This window comes from Notamacropus eugenii, chromosome 3 (assembly GCF_028372415.1).
Source record: "Notamacropus eugenii isolate mMacEug1 chromosome 3, mMacEug1.pri_v2, whole genome shotgun sequence".
NCBI lineage: Eukaryota > Metazoa > Chordata > Mammalia > Diprotodontia > Macropodidae > Notamacropus > Notamacropus eugenii.
The window spans coordinates 254348604-254368746 of record NC_092874.1 but is presented as its reverse complement, the minus strand read 5'-3'; the positions used below and the strand labels follow the sequence as shown (position 1 = coordinate 254368746).

The window sequence follows — 20143 nt, the reverse complement described above, 5'->3', positions numbered from 1 at the left end:
TCCAATATTTTGCCACCTCCAAAAGGGCTGCTATAAATTTTTGCACATGTAGATCCTTTGTCCTTTTATGTGATCTCTTTGGGATGCAGACCTCACAGTGGTATTGCTGGATCAAAGAGTATGCACAGTTTGTTGCTCTCCAGAATGGTTGGATCATTTCATTGATCATCATCATTTCGTAACTCCACTAACAGTACATCAGCATCCCAATTTTCCCACATTCTCTCCAACATTTATCATTTTCCTTTTCTTGTCATATTAGCCAATCTTATAGGTATGAGGTGGTCCTCAGAGTTTTTAATTAGCATTTCTCTAATCAAAAGTGATTTAGAGCACTTCATATGCTTATAGATAGCTTTGATTTCTTCACTTGACAACTAACCATTCATATCCTTTTGTAGCAGCAAGCATACACAGGAGGGCCTGCTGCACAGGTTCTTAAATCTGCTTTTCTGAAAGGAAAGCAACTTTTGAGGGATCAACAATCTATTTTAATTACATTCACCAACAGAGAAAATAAAAGCAGAAAAATAAAGATCAACAGACAGGGCTTCTGTCTGATCATAAATACAGACCAAGAGACAGATCCAACTGTCTGAACATTACATACATACCTACAGAGAGAGAAGCACCAACATTTGGGTTTTCAAATCTCAATAACAGTGACAAAAGCAAAACCTCTTCTTAGAGGCATACACTTTTCAGAGCTGGAGAGCATCATGACCCTCCTGCCCTAGTGTCTCATTGAAATTAACAAACGCTTCCCTTAATGGGTTTCATGTAAGGCCTATTGATAGGCGGGAAGATCTTCAACTCTAATTAACATTATACCTTTCACCATTTATCAATTGGGAAATGACTTATATTCTTATAAATTTGAATAAATTCTCTATGTATTTGAGAAATGAGACCTTTATCAGAGATATTTGCTGTCAACATTGTTTCCCAAATTTCTACTTTCCTTATAATATTAGTTGCATTGGTTTTGCTTGTTCAAAAGCTTTTTAATTTAATATAATCAAAACTATCTATTTTACGTTTAGTGATGCTCTCTGTCTCTTATTTGGTCCTGGATTCTTCCCTTCCCCATAGATCTCACAAGTAGACTATTATTTGCTCTTCTAATTTGCTTATGGTATCACCTTTTATGTCTAAATCATGCACCCATTTTGATCTTAGTTTGGTGTATGATGTGAGATGTTGATCAATGCCTGGTTTGTGTCTTATTCCAGATTTCCCAGCAGTTTTTTTTTATCAAATAATGAGTTTTTATCCCAAAAGCTGAGGTCTATGGATTTATCAAATACCAGGTAACTATGGTCATTGACTACTGCCTTGTATACCTAATAGAATTTGATCCACCCCTCTATATCTTAGCCAGTACCAGAGAATTTTGATGATTTCTGCTTTGCAATACAATTTGAGATCTGGTATCGCTAGGTCACCTTCCTTTGTATTTTTCCCCCATTAATTCCATCGATATTTTTGATGTTTTTGTTCTTCCAGATGAATTTTATTTTTTCTATCTCTATCATATACTTTCTCAGTAGTTTGATTGGCATGGCACTGAATAAGTAATTAGTTTAGGCAGAATTGTGATTTTTATTGTATTGGCTTGGCCTACCCCTAAGCAATTGGTATTTTCCCAATGGTTTAGATCTGACTTTGTGTGAAAAGTATTTTGCAGTTATGTTCATAATGTTCCCCTAGGTTTGTCTTGGGAGGTAGGTGTCCAAGTATTTTGTAACGTTTACAGTAATGTTAAATGGAATTTCTCTTTCTGTATCTTACTGCTGGTCTTTGTTGGTCATATAAAAAAATGCTGATTTATGGGGGTTTATCCTATGTCCTCAAACTTTGTTACAGTTATTCATTATTTGAAGTAGTTATTTTAGTTGATTCTCTAGGGTTCTCCAAACATATCATCGTATCATCTGCAAAGAGTAATAATTTTGTTTCCTCACTGCATATTCTAATTCCTTCATTTTTTTTTCTTGTCTTATTGCTGTGGATAACATTTCTAACACTATTGAATAATAGTAGTGATAATGGGCATCCTTGTCTTACCCCTGATCTTACTGAGAAGGCTTCTAGCTTATCCCCATTACAGATTATGCTTGCTGATGGTTTTAGATAGAATCTGCTTATCATTTTAAGGAAGACCCCATTTATTCCTATGCTCTCTAGTGTTTTTTTATATAAATGGGTGCTGTATTTTTTTTTTAAAGCTTTTCTTTTTTACCATCTGTTGAGGTAATCATATGATTTCTGTTGGTTTTGATATTGATATGGTCAATTGTGTTGATAGTTTTCCTAATATTAAATCAATCCTGCATCCCTGGCATAAATACATAGTGAATAATCCTTGTGATATCTTACTATAATCACTTTAATACAATTTTGTTCAAATTTTTTTGCATCAATACTCATTAGGGACATTGGTCTATAATTTTATTTCTCTGTTTTAGCCCTTCTTGGTTTAGGTTTTAGCACCACATTTATATCATGAAAAGAATTTGATAGGATGCCTTCTTCACCTATTTTTCCAAATATCTTATATGGCATTGGAATTAATTGTTCTTTAAATGTTTGGTAGAATTCACTCGTGAACCTATGTGGCCCTGGAAATTTTTTCCTAGGGAGTTCATGAATGGCTTGTTTAATTTCTTTTTCTAAGACAGGGCTATTTAGGCATTCTGTTAATCCAGATAATTCATATTTTTGTAAATATTCATTGATTTCACTCAGATTATCAGATTTATTGACGCATTTCCTAATGAGTGCTTTAATTTCTTCTTCGTTGGTGTTAATTTCACCCTTTTAATTTTTGATACTAGATATTTAGTTTTTTCTTTCTTTTAAGTCAAATTAGCTGATGGCTTATGTATCTTATTGTTTTTCTTCCATAAAACCAGCTTCTAGGTTTTATTAGCTCTCTCTCTGTGTGTGTGTGTGTGTGTGTATTTAATTTTATTAATCTCACCTATAAGTTTCAGGATTTCCAATTTGGTGCTCAGTTGAGGATTTTTGTTCTTTTGCTAATTTTTCTTAGTTGCATGGACAATTCATTGATCTGTTCTTTTTCCATTTTATTGTGGTAAGAATTTAGAGAAAGAAATTTTTCTCTAAGTACTGCTTTGCCTACATTCTATAAATTTTGGTATGTTGTCTCATTGTTGTCATTCTCTATAATGAAATTATTATTTGTATGATTTGTTTTCTGACTCATTTATTCTTTACGATTTGATTATTTAGTTTCCCATTAATTTTTAATCTATCTTTCCACTGCCCTTTGTTGAATGCACTTTTTATTGCATTATGATCTGAGAAGAATACATTTAATATTTCTGCCTTTCTACATTTGATTTTGAAGTTTTACAATTCACTACATGGTCAATTTTTGTGTAGGTGCCATGTGCTACTGAGAAAAATGTATATTCCTGTCACATCTAAATTTTCTAATATTCTATTTACGACCTTAGTTTTTTTCTTATTTATTTTTTGGTTGGAATTATCGAGTTCTGAGAAGGGGCAGTTGAGGTCCCCCACTGGTAGAGTTTTACTGTCTATTTCTTTCGGTAACTCATTTAATTTCTCCTTTAAGAATTTGGATGCCATATCACATGGTGCTTATAATTTAGTGTTGATATTACTTATTTATCTTACCTTACCCTTATCTCTTTTAATTGTCTATTTTTGCTTTTACTTTGTCAGAGGTTAGGATTGTTACTTCTGCTTTTTTCTTTTAACTTCAGCTGAAGTATAATAGGTTATGCTCTGGTCTCTAACCTTTACTCTGTGTGTGTCTCTTTGCATCAGGTGAGTTTCTTGTAAATAGTATATTGTAGGATTCTGGTTTTTGATCCATTCTGCTATTAGCTTCTGTTTTCTGGGAGAGTTAAACCCATTCATATTCATAGTTATGATTACTACCTGTGTATTTCCTTTCATTCTATTCTTTCTTCTCTTTATCCTCTCTCTCCTTTACACGTTTTCCCTCCTCATCAATGTTTTGCTTCTGTCTACCTTCCCTTCTGTCAGTCCCCCCCACCCCCACCCTTACTTGGTTTCCTCACCTCTCCTTTCCTTATTGGATAAGATAGATTTCTATATTCAAGTGATTGTGTATATTATTCCCTCTTTGAGCTAATACCAATGAAAATAAGGTTCAAGTAAAACCCATCACCTACCTCTCATCTTCCCCTCCATTGTAATAGGATATTTCACATTATCTTCCATTTTTTCATTCTTTTGGTTTTGTTTTGTAATTTCTTGTTTTCTCATAAAGTCATTAGCTTTCATCTGTTCCATTCTAATTTTTAAAGAACTATTTTCTTCAGTGAGCTTTTAAAACTCCTTTTCCATTTGACTAATTCTACTTTTTAAAGCATTCTTCTCCTCTTTAGCTTTTTGGATCTCTTTTGCCAGTTGAGCTAGCCTATTTGTTATTTTCTTCAGCATTTTTTTGGGTCTCTTTCAGCAAACTGTTGATTCACTTTTCATGATTTTCTTACATCTCTCTCATTTCTGTTCCCAATTTTTCCTCTACCTCTCTTACTTGAGTTTCAAAATCCTTTTTGAGCTCTCCCATGGCCTAAGACCATTGCAAATTTATTTTGGATGTTTGGGATGCAGAAGCCTTGACTTTTAGATCTTCCTCTGGTGATAAGCATTGTTGTTCTTCCTTATCTGAAAGGATGGGAGAAAAAACCTATTCATCAAGAAAGTAACTTTCTGTACTCTTATTTTTTCCCCCCTTTTTTTGGGCATTTTCCCAACCAGTTACTTGACTTTTGGGTCCTTTGCCATGAGTAGGATACACTCTGGGGACCTGTAAGATCTCAGTTCCTCCAAGGTGGCACAATCAAGAGAGAGGAGTTTACTCCTCAATGGCCTCCAGCTCAACCAGGCCAGCACTCCTCCTTACACCAGGACCATGCTCAGGGCTGAGATTCAGATCAGCTGCTCAATTCCCCCAGGGGCTTTAATAATGAGGGTTCCAACAATGGCTGCTGGCTGCTGCCTACCTCAGCCAGAGTTATTCAGCTGCCACTGTCCACTGCTACTGCTGCTGCTGCTGTTGCCTCCTTGCCACCTGGAGCTGGGACTAGGGGAGGACTCTGCTCCCTTCTCATTCTAGTTGAAAAAGCCCTCTCACTGACCTTTGAAGTGTCTTTGTGGCCTGTGGGTTGAAGGATCTGAGAACCTCTGCAGCTTCTGGCAATTTGGCCCCCAAGGTCTGCTCCAGTCCTATTTGTCCTAGTGCTGCACAGCCAAGGCTGGGCTGTGCTCCACTCCGTGTCCAGTGTGATAGACCTTTCCCATCTGCCTTCCAGGTCACCTTGGGCTGAAAATCTCCTCCACTCCATTGTTCCGTTGCTTCTGCTGCTCTAGAATTTGTTGAGAGTCATTCTTTACAGGTATTTTATGAGCTATGGGGGAAGAGCTAGAGTATGTGCATCTTTCTACTCTGCCATCTTGTCTCTGCTCCCTTAGGGACTCCTTCTTGCCAGTCAATATGTTTTATAGCCCACCTGTCACCTTTCTTATAGACCAATCACAGCCTTAGTTTAGTTTAGTTTGCATCACTGGACTTTATGTAACCACCAAACTATATAAACAGTTGCTCTGATTGTAAGGTGTGTTTTTGTTCACCAAGGGGACTGATATCTATTACCCTGACATGCCATCACTTGGCTTGCTTCTCATCTTCCCTGAATTCTTTGCAAACAGTTCTATGATGTTAGTGGCTGGTAGAATTTTTGAAAGTGTCACTGTCTCCATGGTAATTACAAGGAAAGGTTACACTGCAAAACAGTTGGAATGAAATCACACTCTGGTATTTCACTGAGCAGATAATAGAAGAAGATTTACATAGTAAAAATATGCAAGAAGGATACAGTGGGATTTAGCTTCTACAGATATGTGAGGGTGGAGTGGGGAAAGGGTGAATGGTCTCCATATGGAAAACAGTCCAGTCATCAGGGCAGACCATGATGACTTATGTAGTCTTTGGACATCCATCAAGTTAGAAAGGCCCCCAAAACATGTCAATAGAAATTTTTCGTCCTCTAGGTGACCAGGAAGCCATATAGCCTGAAGCCACCAGAAAACTGTGTCAAGGGAGGTACAGCTTTAGGGTTACTCAACTCTGTACCCCTGCCCCGCAAATATCTTTGTTTTGTTGCCTTATCCTAATACATGCTGAGGTTGGCTCTGTCAGATAGTCCTATCACACAGGATTACACGTATTGTTAGCATACCTAGGGGAATATGAATATGAAAACCATGGGTAGTTTTAGTTATTCTTCAGCATATAAGCAATAGACCTGTTAAATGTGTAATGTTGCCAAGATTTTAACCACAAAGTAATGGCTTCCATTTCCTTACCTTGAAAAAGGTTGACTTCTTGAAGGGATAAACCTGAAATTTATAAAAAATAGTCACTTTTCCACTGATAAAGCCTTTAGATCTATCACCACCTGATACCTTGTGAAAAAGAAAAGTTCCTCTGTAAATTTTCCTTCTACCATTTGAACTATCTCAGTCCTGTCATTTCAGGAATATAAAAGCCCTTAGAAGTAGAATTATGTTGCTAATATACTGAAAGTTAGAAATTTCACTTTGCAGTTTTAGGACATTAATCTAAATGATTTAAATCCATTATATAAATCAATTACATTGTTCAGGAATGAAACAATATATTTTTACTTTCATCCATTGATCCTGCTATTAAAAGAAATTCTCTAGAATCCTACTTCTGCTAACTGCTTTCAAATAAATTGAATACTTATAGCTAATGAATTTAAAATGTTACATCATTCAATTAGTAAGTATTTATTACTCCTATGTGCCATGAAATGTCATTAATATAATAAAACATCCATAGTGCATATAATGCTCTTTGTGAACTCTTAACTTACACTCAAGTATCAGCAGTGATCATTAGTATTAGCTTAGTCAAAAATTGCAATTAAAATCATATTTTTCAATTTTTTTTATTTTTCCAAAATTGCATTCAGTTTGCAAAAACACCATGAAACCTATAGCCACTTATTAATCACACTCTTTTTCTCCATCATACCTCTTTGTACTGCTTTCTATGTCATTTCTGAGGTGGTACAGTGAATTTGTCACTGAGCTTGGAATCAGGAAGACTCCCCTTTATGAGTTCAAGTGTGGACTCAGACATTTATTATCTATGTGATCCTGAAAAAGTCATTTAACCCTGTTTGTCTCAGTTTCCTCATCTACAAAATGAGCTGAAGAAGGAAATGGCAAACCATTCCAGTATTTGCCAAGAAAATCCCCAAAATGGAATCAAGAAGAGTCAGACATGAGATAACCAACAGTATGATCATCAGCAACAGATTTTTAGAGAACTAGCTACCAATTAGTTGAGTCCTCCTTTACTCCCCGCCCCACACTCATTTGACAAAATCATAGGAGGTATTGGGTAGGTAGTAGAGCAAAGGATGATCTCCTTTGAGGACTCTGGTTGGTCCACTGGCATATGAAAAGGCAAAGAAAGTGGGTAGAGAATTGGGTACAGTGAATGGACTTGTCTCTGGGTGGAGGCAGCCTTATTGAGAGTTTAAAAGTAGAGGAATCCTCAGGCTCAAGGAATTAATCTCCAAAAATGAGAGAAGCCCGTACCAAAGGGCTTTGGGACTCAGGTTACATTTCTTCATTGGGCTGAAACTTTGTATTACGTTGCAAAGAATAGCTGGAGCAGGTCCAAAACTTGTAACTATACAGTATCAACAGAAATATCAGTGCTTTAAAACAAGGGTGAGTTTCATGGTATCCCAGGTAACCAACCTTCAGTACCATGGAAAATAAAACAAACACACATTAACAGTACATATATACAGAGTACAACTTAGGAGGAAACTACAGTGTTAACATGTCTAACTACATATAGAATATAACAATGCACATTTCAAAACTCCATGCATAGCCATAGTACTCAGCAATCAGCATTCAAAAGCAATTAGCATGATGAACTCACGAGGTAAAACTAGCTAGCTGCAACAATAACACTATTAATTGGTCTATATATAAAGTCAAATTTTTCTATAAATATTCCCATATATGCAAAGCAGTGAACAAATAGACATTGTTACAGCATGAATGTAGTAAAACAAAACAGAGCCAAATGACTATAACAGAAAAACAAAAAACAAACAAATATAGTCACATATATATATATATATATATATATATATATATATATATATATATATATATATATATATATATATATATATATATATATATATATATATATATATATATATATATATAACATTGCCCACACTCACATATAGGGCAATGTTGTTTCATTATCAGCAGTGTCTGACTCTTTGACCCCATTTGAGGGTGTTTTGGGGTTTTTTTTTGGCAAAATACTGGAGTAGTTTGTCATTTCCTTTTTCAGCTCATTTTCCAGGTGAGGAAACTGAGGCAAACAGGTGTCTTGCCCTGAGTCACACACTAGCCAATGTCTGAGTTCAGATTCCAAGCCCAGTGCTCCATCCGCTGTGTCACCTAGCTTCACATAGCTTCCCCATGTACAGGAGTGAACATATGCAATTACATGCAAGGCACATTTCACATGGATAATCTCTAGTATTGTCACCTAGATACATGTGTAACTATCTTCAGATTCACCAGTAACATCATATCTTAGCATAGTGTCTACTAACAGGCCTAATTCTCTCACTGACAAATCTCTCTGCTCCTATAGCAGAGTAGCAGGTAGTTGGTAAGGGTTTGACTATCAGTATCATTGTAGACTTGAGCGTCTACACCTGTTATGTCAGGTTGGCTCGCAGTTTGTTGGAATTCTGTGGATTGATTCTGTACCCTAGGAGTCTCTGGAGCAGTTCTGGGAAGTAAAGGAATTGCTTCTAAGTTCAGTTGTCCTACTTTCTAATAAGGCATACAGCTTCCTTCACTGAATGCATCACTTTCAGGACCTATATCTGGTTCTGAAAGATAAGCTCACTTAGTGGGGGCTTATAAATTACAATTTAAGAACACTTATTTACAGAGCAATCTTCCATCAAGGTGATGTTGGGATGCAGGCAACCTGCCAGGGTGAGTATGAGTTGGGGATAACACAGCATGGGTGCTACATATTTAGTTTCAAGTATGAGTTTCCTTGTTATGTTCTCTTTTCTGCCTGTGATTCATTGGTTTTATGCCCTGAGAAGGAAGGAAGCAGAAAGCCTTGCAATGAAGTTCCACTAATTTTATACATATTACTATTTTGACTGCTTGTCAACCTACCATTGTACATGATCCATTCATTAGGGGAGCCTTTAAACCAGTACAGATTTTCTTGTCATGACCTTTCATCACCACTACTCCTCCCCATCCTCATGTTCTTCTACCCAGTTAAATTTAATATTTTAAAGGACTATTGCATTCAAATTATTCCTCAAGAATATTAGGAGACAAGCATGTCATAGTAGAGGAATGACTGAAGACTGGAAGTTGAGATAAGGTTTGTAGTTAATTTGTTGCCAAGAACTTGCTTTGAGATCCTAGGTAAATCACTAAACCTCTCTGGGCCCTGGTTTTTCTTTATTTGTAACCAGAAGAGATAGAACTGGATGACTTTTCAGGTCCTAAAAGGGCTAGATTCTTTGATATTATTCATTTTAAGGAGACCTGCTTACTCTGCATCTGCTCTGCCATCTCTACTGGATAAGACAGTTTGTTGTTCAGTTATTTCAGTCGTGTTTGGCTCTTTGTGACCCCCATCTGGGGTTTTCTTGTCAGAGATAGTGGAATGGTTTGCTATTTCCTTCTTTAAGTCATTTTACAGATGAGGAAACTGAGGCAAACAGGATGAAGTGACTTGCCCCAGCACTCTATCCACTGTCACCAAGCTGCCTAGACAAGAAAGTTTATCTTAACCTAAATACCTTGGAGATTTAGAAACCAGGTTCAGATACCTACTTAAGTTCCAGATGGTGCGGGCAGCCCCCGCTTTGCGAACAGATGTAGGACCCCCAAGGCCTACCCAGTCCCCTTGCGGAGCAGATCACTTCACCCTCAGGCTAAAGTAGGGAGCAAAAGTAGAGGAGCTTGAGGAAGTTGAGCTGCCAGGGTGTTTCAGGTTCTCCAGATGGCCAGTGGGGAGGAGACCGTGTGGAGGTCCCTCTGGGCTTCCCTTTCTTCCAGAGTGGGGTGGGTGCAGAGCCTTTGTAGGGGAGAGGTGGTGCAAGTACAGAGAAGAAAGAAACGGAACAAAGGAACGTAAGACCTTCGTTTCCCTCCCTTCTGCGAGTGCCCCGGCTTGAGGGAGAGGGAGCGCGAGGGGAGGAAGCGTCCATATGTTTCTAGGCAACCAAGTAACTCCCCGGCCTGCTTTGCTGCGGGCCAGCACGCCTACTCCAGGTGGCTCGATCCCCAGCCACCAAAGCGCTTAGTGTCCGGGACCGCGGAGACTGTGTGCTGTGCGGGAGTCCCAGAACCAAGCAAAGGGAAACTTGTCTCTTTAAGTGGGACTCCTGAAGGAAGAGGAAGAAGTATCTTTTACCCGCCTCGTGCGCTCCCATTCATCCCCAGACCTGGTCATTGCAGACCCAGAGGACATCAGGTGGGTCTTTGAGCCCCGCCTCATCCCCCTGTGCCTCCCTCCCCACTGTGGGTGTGGGATGGGAGAAGGGTGACATTGGGATCGACTGGGAGCATTACAGGGGTCCTGCATTGTAGCCCATCTGAATGCCGCCCCGCCCCCCCTCCAGCCCACACCCTCCACCCTTTCCCTTAACGAGGGGCGAATTGACTGGTCTTTATGGAAACTGCAAACTGTGCTGAACTGGGAAAGATGCCTTGGGTGAGTTTAGCCTAAGTGGCTTTCCTGAGACCTCTGGAATATTATACTTGAATAGCTTTTTAGCTTTCCCTGGTATGTTTACATTTCTTTATTTCACCCGCCCCTTCCTTTATCCCTCCTCCCCCTATGGCTTGCCCAGTTCGTGATTAAGGTACATGCCATAGATGTTTGTGGAGTTAGAACTACCTATTGGGACTTCCAAAAAAATGTGTCCAACGTTGAATTTTGGATCTCCCATTAACAGTATTCAAACAATAGCAACAACAAATATTGCCACTAATGGTGCCTAAATATATTCAAATGTGTACTTAGACACTTACTAAAAAGGCAGAAATGTCACTTTGGGATAAAGGGCAGTAAAGTCAAGGCTATGGTTTTTTCAGTAGCAATGTATGGCTGTACAACTATAGGGAAAGAACAGTGACCACTGCAGAATCCATGCTTTTAAATTTTGGTGCTGGAGAAGACTTTTGAGAGTCTCTTGGACAGCCAGGAGATCAAATCAGTTAATACTTAAAAAAAAATGCTTCCGACTATTCCCTAGAAGTTCAAATACTGAAGCTGAAGCTTAAATATTTTGGTTACATTAATGAGAAGATGAGACTCCTTGGAAAAGATCCTGATGTTGGGAAAGATACAAGGCAAACAGAAAAGAGGATGGTAGGGGATGAGATGGACAGATAGCATTATGGAAACCACAAACATGAACTTGGATGGATTTGGGAGATAGCAGAGGCAAGAAGAGCCTGCTTGGCATGTGGTCCATGAGATCATGAAGAGTTGGACATAACAGAATGAACAACAATGATGTGTACTTAAGTATCAGTATATTTGGACCAGTAGCAAAGCTGTAACAGTTTTGGTGGTTAAGCATAATAAGCTAAATTAAGGGCATATGGCTTTCAAATAAATGTTTTTCTTGTATTAGTTGAAGGATACTTAGAGATTGACTTAGGGAAGGGCTGGGCCTAGGTGTCATCTCTTTATTACTATCATACACTTGCTGGCAAACCCAGGAAACTTTTCTCTTTATAGATGGAACCTATAGACCCTTTGAAGGTTTTGGGAAAATAATTGGATAGGGGAGACTGATGTAGGCCAGTCAGGTTGGGGATGGAAAGGTACCCAAATAGGAAATCTTGGGCAAGAACAGTCCATGGATATACTGAATGCCAAGTCAAGCAAATGCAAGCAAGTCGGGATTCTCTTTCCATTACTAAACAGGGAGTGAACTTTTGGACAAAGATGCATTGTTGGTGACATGAGGAGGCAAAAACTCTAATAAAATTGCCAAACCTTGGGTAGTACAGGCACTGATCCACTTTTTAAAAATTAATTTATCCTCAAAAGTGGATTTTTTTAGTATACTTTCCAATTTTACTTTCTGTACTCAGTTCCTGAACAGTGTAATTACTTCTTCTTTTATCTACCATAGTGACTAAGTAATTAAGCATAGATATAGACAAATCTATTTTTCCCAACAGAAAAACATAGCTCCCAAATTTTAATTTGAAAAGTAGTATAAAAAGTGTCTAGCAAAGAGAGTTGGAAGAATATATTTCAGTGGCAACGAAGAGAAAGAAAATGGGAAAGGTGAATCAGGAAACAGATTTTAAGAAAGTCTGTTGTTAAGCCTTTCCCTGATTTCTTTTTATCAATTGTAATAAATTGCATAGTTCATTTATGCAGAGTTTTGTACATATTTTACCTTGCCCTTTTTTCTTCTTTTTTTAGTATATTGCAAAACATATAGTTACATTTAAATGAATTTAGAAATTAAAGGAGTTCCTGCTTCCCCTAAGAGCCTAACTCAGCAATTCTCCAGAAACAAGAAACATATGCAAGTATGTATACTACAATTTGGGGTTCAAATGATATTGTCATTATTATATACCAGGTTTTATTATTTAAATTTCAGTATTTTGGAAGGAGCTGTGGTTAGGAAACTTGCCTCTAAATCATTGTGTATCCTTTGGTAATTTATTCTGCCACAAACTTTTATTAATATGCAGTGTACATCAGTCACTTAATCTTCTTGGGCCCCAGTTTTCTTATCTTTAAAATAAGGAGAATTGACTAAATGAACTTTGAAGAGTCCCTGCCAGCTATAAATATTCTGCAATTCTTAGTTATCTTACTTTCATGGAGATACGTTGATGTGAGTCTTCCTTTCAGTGACACAAATCACAACCCATCCATGACTTCTGATTCTGTGTGACTGTTCCATATCCTTCCATAAATCATACACAGATGATCTCCCTCTAGTTCCTATAGTGTTTTTCACATGCATGTATCCTGATAGAGTGCATGGGCTAGCTGTTATTTTTCCCTGACACTCTCCACATCACCAAGTCACCTTCTTTTCCATTCATACATATCTGATAACATCCTTTATGCCATGTTCCCAATAAAATTCTTCATTTAAAATGTTTTATCATTTACAAACTCATCATACACCTCTCTATTACTCTTTGGGTGGTATCTCAACTTTGTAGGTTATAGTATTTTGTGACTATCAGCCATAAAATACCACTGGGAGAATATTGCTTAAAAAATGGGTCTTTTTCTCAGGGAGAAGTGCAAGGTCACTAAAAGTGTTACACGTTTTCTTAAAGACTATGTAAATCTCTGTTTCCTTCTTGTTCAATTGTGAGTCCAATTCAGAGGTCATCCAGCCAAATACATATCACAATATGGATAATAGATATTTTTCATCTTCTTAGTTTTTCCTATTTGAATAGGCTGAACTCTTGAATTATTTTCAGTCTCATTTAGGATGCTCTGGGATCTGAGACAATCAACACTGTCATCTGTAAATAGGAGCTTCTAGTCTACTAAGGATTACTTCTTTCCTTTATATTCTGTGCTGGACATTCTCCATGATAGTAGCCATGAACTCCTTCTGTTTTATGACTGGCTTGTTATTAGCAATTAGAAGATTGTTGAAATTTCTGGTAGATTTTTCAAAGAATATTTTATGATTTTTAACATTCATACAAGATATTTTAAGAAGCATAGTCCTCTATGAAATCAAATACTTAAGAATATATACATATATACAAAAAGACATATTTGATTCTATAAAAGTTTATCCAAATCTCCCCACATTTCATTGAGTTCCTCAGTGGATAATACAATTAAATTACTTTTTTGGTACCCCACTGAGTTACTTCCAACAATTTGCACTCCAATTAGCAGCTTAGGTCCTCCAGAGGGAAGCTACTACTTCATAGTTCTAGGACCAGCCTGTGAGGTTGCCCTTCCAAGATTGTAAAGCTCATAAATGCCTATAAATTTACTTCTCATTGACAAACACCCAGTAGACATAAGATGTAATAGCAAAAACAGTAGGTAGAAAACATTCCCTCTATAAAACTAGGGAATGTTCTCCCACAAATAAATACCATGTTTGTGGGCCCATTCTTAGACCAGTGGTAGTGAGGCAGGCTAATGATACATTTGTGACAAAGGCTACTACTACTATATATTACTAGTATTTCAGTGCTCTGTGGAAATTCTTCCAGGCTCACCATTTATTCCACACTTCAGTTCTCAAGCACCTCCAGGTGCTAGATGAAATAGTCCTTTGGGATACTGCTGAACTCTTTGAGAGTCATCCATTATAACAGTGAATAGAAAAGAGAAAAGAAAAATAATTCAGTGAAATAAACCAACATGTCAACGGACAGTATATGTAGTATTCTTCATTTATGGACCCCTACCCCTGCAAAGGAGGGGGAAGAAGGGGCATTCACATATCCTTTCTTTGGGGATAAGCTTGGGCATTATTATTTGAGCTCAGTTTCAATGTTCTTTTATATTTTTTCCACTTCTCATATTGTAGCTTTCATATTGCTACATTAGAGTTATTTAGATTTCTCATATAATATTGTTAGTATTGTTTTCCAAGTCCTGCATACTTCACTTTGCATCACTTCATATAATCTTGCCATTTTTTTGTACTCTTCATCATCATTTTTTTTTATCACATAATAATGTTCTATTTTATTCATGTAGGTGGTCTTTATCATGAGCAATTAAATTCACTAGCCATTTGTCAAGCTACTGGTATGTGTCAGAGGCTCTGAAGGGAGCTCTGAAGGAAGCTTTGGGGGAAACAGTACCTACGTAGAGACTGCAAGATGTGATGATATAATATACTATAAAGTGATGTTTCTTGTGGAATATGGTCATATGAAAAGTGAATTCTATCATCTTTGTCTTTTTCCAAGAGACCCCATGAGTCTATTTCATTTAGTTGCCATTTGCTTTTGTCTTCTGGTCCTACTTATAGTGAGAATGTCAAGAGTGATACTGTTCACTTTCTCCAATAGTATGCATAGTACAATAGAATTTGTTTGAAGATCATCAGAGTCTTATAGAGACAGCAATGGAAAAAACCTTATCATTTTCACAAGGGGAGAAGGAGAATTGATGCTGATAGAGAAGTCTCAGGGTACCTCAGTCAAGGGAAGCAAACAGTGGGGTGGCTTCTGGATATGGAAATCTGCAGTGGCTTTTACACTGAGCTCAGAAGCTCTCAGGGCTTATATTTACGTTGAATATTAGACAAAAGCCTGTCTGGCTTTTTCATCCATAGAGAAAGATAGTAGTATAACCAGGCCAAGGGAAATTAGATAGTTTCTAAATTATCTAATAAAGCATGAGATATGTAAGGAACATAGTTCTAATTCTGTCGTCCATGAAGAGGCTGGGGGGGAGGGTGGTGGCAGCAGGTAAAGTCCAGTCTCTGGGTGCATTATCTTTTGTATACATGCATATTAGACCATATCTACTAATACACAATCCACCTTGTTCTGGGCCTAGCAGCCTTCATTGAAATCAAAAGTTCTCCTGTCCAGGACTTGTGAAAGTTGATAGTGAGCTGGCAATGAATACATTGTAGAACTCCATGGATTATCATTAGCATGATGACTTTATCTATCATGCAGAAAGCCAGGATTTGGAAGGCATTTAGGATCTACCCATCAGGTATTCCTGAATTCAGCTGATAGATCCATATGATGTTGAAGTTCAATGCTACTGCTCTTGCTGGCATCGAGTATGTGAAGGAGTTCAATGTGATTGGCTCCATAGCATTGTACCTGGGGAAAAAACACAAACAAAAGTGAGTTCTTGTGCGAAGTAGGACTGCTTTCATGGTTCTATCTGGGTCTGCTTGCCTCCACCACAGGTGATGAACAGGGTCAGTGATCAAATGGAAAATCAAACAGGTCAGCAGGAGCAGTGAGAATGGAGTCTCTATTATTTACCATCCAGTGTCCAAAGTTACTTGTGGAAGTAAAGGAAGGGTCCAGGAAAGGGTCCTTCATTTCACAAACTAACATTCTCTCTTCTGGGTCTAGTCACTTCTTTTCCCACCAAATTAAAGATGAACTCTCTGGTGATCAGGATCCACAATGTCCCCCGGTACCCTGGCCTTCTATCTCACACGGGATCCATTATCCCTATTTATCACCACATACTGATTTCTACTAAATGGACATCCCCAAACTCCCTCCCCTCCTTCATCCTTATTGCCTGATGCCCCAGAGCTTATGTGACAAGAGGCCCTGATATGGAAGAATAAGCTACTCACCAAGATCTAGCTGGCCGTACTTCTACTAGCCCTCACATCTTTGGCTTCTTCTTTGGGAATGTGGGCACCCCTCTGGTGGGCTCTTTCCTGAATAATATGTTCATCTGCATGATCATTTTAGACTTGAATCCATTGTGATATTGAGAGGATTTGTTGGGTTCAGGCTCGGTCAGCTATGTCATTCTTTTTGCTGTATTCCTCAAGGAATGATCTCCTTTAGTGGGCAGATTCATGGGTAAGGTACAGTCATTGATTTTTCAGTTTTGCTACTTGGAGCCTAGAGGGATGCCCCCATATTGGGTTGAACTTGATTGTCCAAGTAGCATGACTCACTCCAGTGCGAGCTGCCTCTACAATCCATTTGATAGGCTGGAATTATTTCATTATCATTATGGCAGCTAACTAGGTGCTCTACAAGATGGGACTTGGACAGAAGGCACTGAGGGGAATTCTATTGCCTCTCAGCATGTGGGCATCCTGGTACTACAGTGACATGGGTTCTCATGTGTGGGAGAATCAGAAAATGCCTCGTTCTCCCATTTGGCCATTGGATAGTTACTAGAATATATGGCCTATGAGTGTATCTTTTCTTAAAGGGAGATAGGAATGACAGGATTGGGGGGCAGAGGTTTCAGTCTAGAGGACCTCACCTCAAAGTTGGAACCAATAGGGAACTGATCTATCATTCATAAGGAAAGATAGTAACATAGCCAGGACCCGTGAAATGATGGTATTTTCTAAATTGGCTAATAAAACAGAAGGAATACTTTTTCTTTTCAGAATATTCTAATTTAAGAGATTCATGACTTTATTGACATTCAACAGATAATGATTAAATGCCTTCTTAGAAGAAAAGCACCATCCTAGGAATTAGGATTCAAGAGACGTTTAATAGATTCTCAAGAAGTATATATCCTAATGGGGTGGAAATTATGTACTTGTGAGCAATGGACCTGGAAATTAGAATATTTTAATCTTTTGTTTATAGAGACATCTTTAGATTAGAAGTAAAAAATAGATTAAAAAGTAAACTATAAATGTTGTAATTCATTGTAATATTCAAATATCATTTAGTTCCTACCATATATAGAACCTTTTCTGTAGAACCTTGCAATTTAATGGAATGTGACATTCAAATTACATAATTTGTGTGTATATATCATATGAAATAAAGATTTTTACAGGCAGTTCTTTTTATTCCTAATTGGTCAGAGAGGACCCTTTTATTTTGGAAAGACTGATGATTAGGAGGTCCCTCTACTGGTCACCTGTGTCTTCTGTTTGCCCTAAAATAGTTCATCATATACTTCTGTGATAAACAAAATTGCCTAGAAGATGCATATACATACTTTTTCAGGAATCTCAGCATGTGTTAAATTCTGGCTGCCTACATCTCTCATAGTACAGGAAAATGATTTTCTCCTTATAAAAAGCCTTTCTCTTGAAGTCTGAAGTTCCTAAATGTTAGTGCATTGTATTACTCCAGTATGTGAACAATGAAGTATATTCCATTTGCCTTTTATCTATATATTTTTCAAAATATCTTTTATTATCTCTGGAATTAAATATGAGGCTTCTGCTCTTATATGCTTTTTAGTTGAACTAATTCCCATAAAAAGAACATCAGAGATTGTATACATGATTGGTTTTAATTCTCTAAAATAGATTATATTCACAGCATCTACCCCAGCCATGAATATGCAGGTGCAATTCTGAATCTCAAAATATAACAGACTCTCCACATGGAAGACAGAACCAAAACATTTATTCAGACACCAGAAAGCCAAATCCATCATAGTAACAAAAATCTATACACAGTAACAATGCAGAGGACAACACTATCCCCAAGTCTTCCCTGTGCTAGGGTGTTTCCACAGACAAACACTCAGGAGCCTAGCTGTCTGTCTCCTCTCTTTCCCTCAGTTCTGACTGCTCTGACAAGTGTCCTCTCAGCTGTGCTCTAGTTCCACCTCTTCCTATTCCACCCTTTTTGCTCCACTCCTTCCTGTTCCATGTGACTTAGACTTACGTGAGTCAGGCTTCCATGTGACCCAAGCAGGTCACATGGGCCTATTAATGAATGGGAAAGATCTTCCCATTTAAATTATTATTAAATTATTAAATTATTATTAAATTAATATTAGATTAATGTATTACAATAATACATTATAATCAGAATAATATAATTATAATTAAGAATTATCTTTGTTGTATAATAAAAGACTGATATTATTTTAGGATACATCATATATTCATATATATATAGTCACATATATTGGCTATATGTACACAAACAGACATCTGTATAGTGTGTAAGTGTATCATAGCTATATTATTTTCCTGTTAATATCTCTTAGTGATTTTTAATAACTTTTCCCTAACTTTTTGACTGATTATGGTAATTTTTAGCTTATCATTACTAATACTTAGCCTAATTTGAATTCAAGAATTTGAGTAATCAATCAGAATGACAGAAATATACTTTTTAGACAAACCAGTTTTGCTGATAATTTTACTGGGTTAAAGGAATTTTTGAAAAATTGTTTTTGTCAGGTGCCTCTTTTACTGAAATAATGTGTTTCATGACATTTATACAGTACCAGCACTAACTGGTGGGCTGTTTATTTTTTATCTTGATTATTTAATTATAATTTTATGAACCTAGACCTAACCTAGTTTTGCCAAGTCATTGGTTCTATGGGTGTATAATATTTTGCATAACTTTCCAAGCTTTTTGAAACAAAAAAAAATTGTCAGGTACATATATCTACATATGCATGTGCATATAGTTAAGCACATGATAGTTGCATTTACTATATAGAACATTATTTGACTTTTTTTTGAAGCACAGAAATGTTGAAGAACTAACTACATATGTGTGTGTTCTTATTCTTAAATTAAAAAAACCAAACACACAGGGATGGAGACCCAGATCATGGGCAAGACGTAGCCCACGTCCATCTGAGTAAGTATCTTATTCTTAATGCCTGTATTTTTAATGTTTTTATTTCTAAGTATTGTTAAGTACATGAACCTTACTATTACAGAAATTTAATAGTTGGAGAGGTACCACGTTACAGTGGAAAGAGCTAAAGGCTGGGAGATAGTAGCCCTAACCTTAAGCTCTGCCTCTGGTACATACTTGATCTGTGATCTCTGGGCCTCAGTTTCTTTATCATAAAATGAGAAGGATGGAACTGATCATCCCTAAGATCTTTTCTGACCCTAACATTCTGAGCCTAAGAATTCTGTGATCTTTTCAGTGCTTTTTCATTGACTAGAAAAATTTAATTGTTTTATGAAGTTTAATTTTTAAATAATTACCCATTGATGTATATTTAGCTCCCCCACAATATATTCTTATGATTTGTGTTTAGTTATTTTGCCAAGTCTTTATTTTTTCCTAAATTTAGGAGTTATACTTTTTTTTTAATTCAAGTGTTCAAATTCTATTAAGAGTTATGATAACTTTTGCATGAGGGTTTTTATAATTTACATGGTTCTTAAATATTTATTATCTCAGTGGATCTTCATAATAGTCTTGTGAGTTAGGAAAATATTCCCATTTTACAGAAGAGAAAACTGAAACTTGGAAGAACTAAGTGACTTACTCAAGTTGACACATTTGCTCTATCTCAAATGTAAGTTTTCAGGATATTAAACTGTGATCTTTTTCCACTCTGGGAATCACA

The 20143-nt window shown here is 37.1% G+C and overlaps 1 protein-coding gene across 4 annotated transcripts in view; it reads left to right on the top strand.

Annotated features, from left to right (window-relative positions):
- Positions 1-10346: 10346 nt before the first annotated feature.
- CAPS2 (calcyphosine 2) overlaps positions 10347-20143 on the top strand; it is a 71223-nt gene continuing 61426 nt past the window's right edge. The window contains exons 1-3 of one of the 4 annotated variants that reach the window (XM_072655402.1): positions 10347-10612; positions 12587-12696; positions 19370-19416. In XM_072655402.1, the coding sequence (XP_072511503.1) occupies positions 12616-12696; positions 19370-19416 (128 nt within the window). In that variant the 5' untranslated portion in view covers positions 10347-10612; positions 12587-12615. Of the gene's footprint in view, positions 10613-10779; positions 10853-12586; positions 12697-19369; positions 19417-20143 lie in introns of those variants that run through there. The other 3 variants (XM_072655400.1, XM_072655401.1, XM_072655403.1) reach the window with 3 other exon arrangements.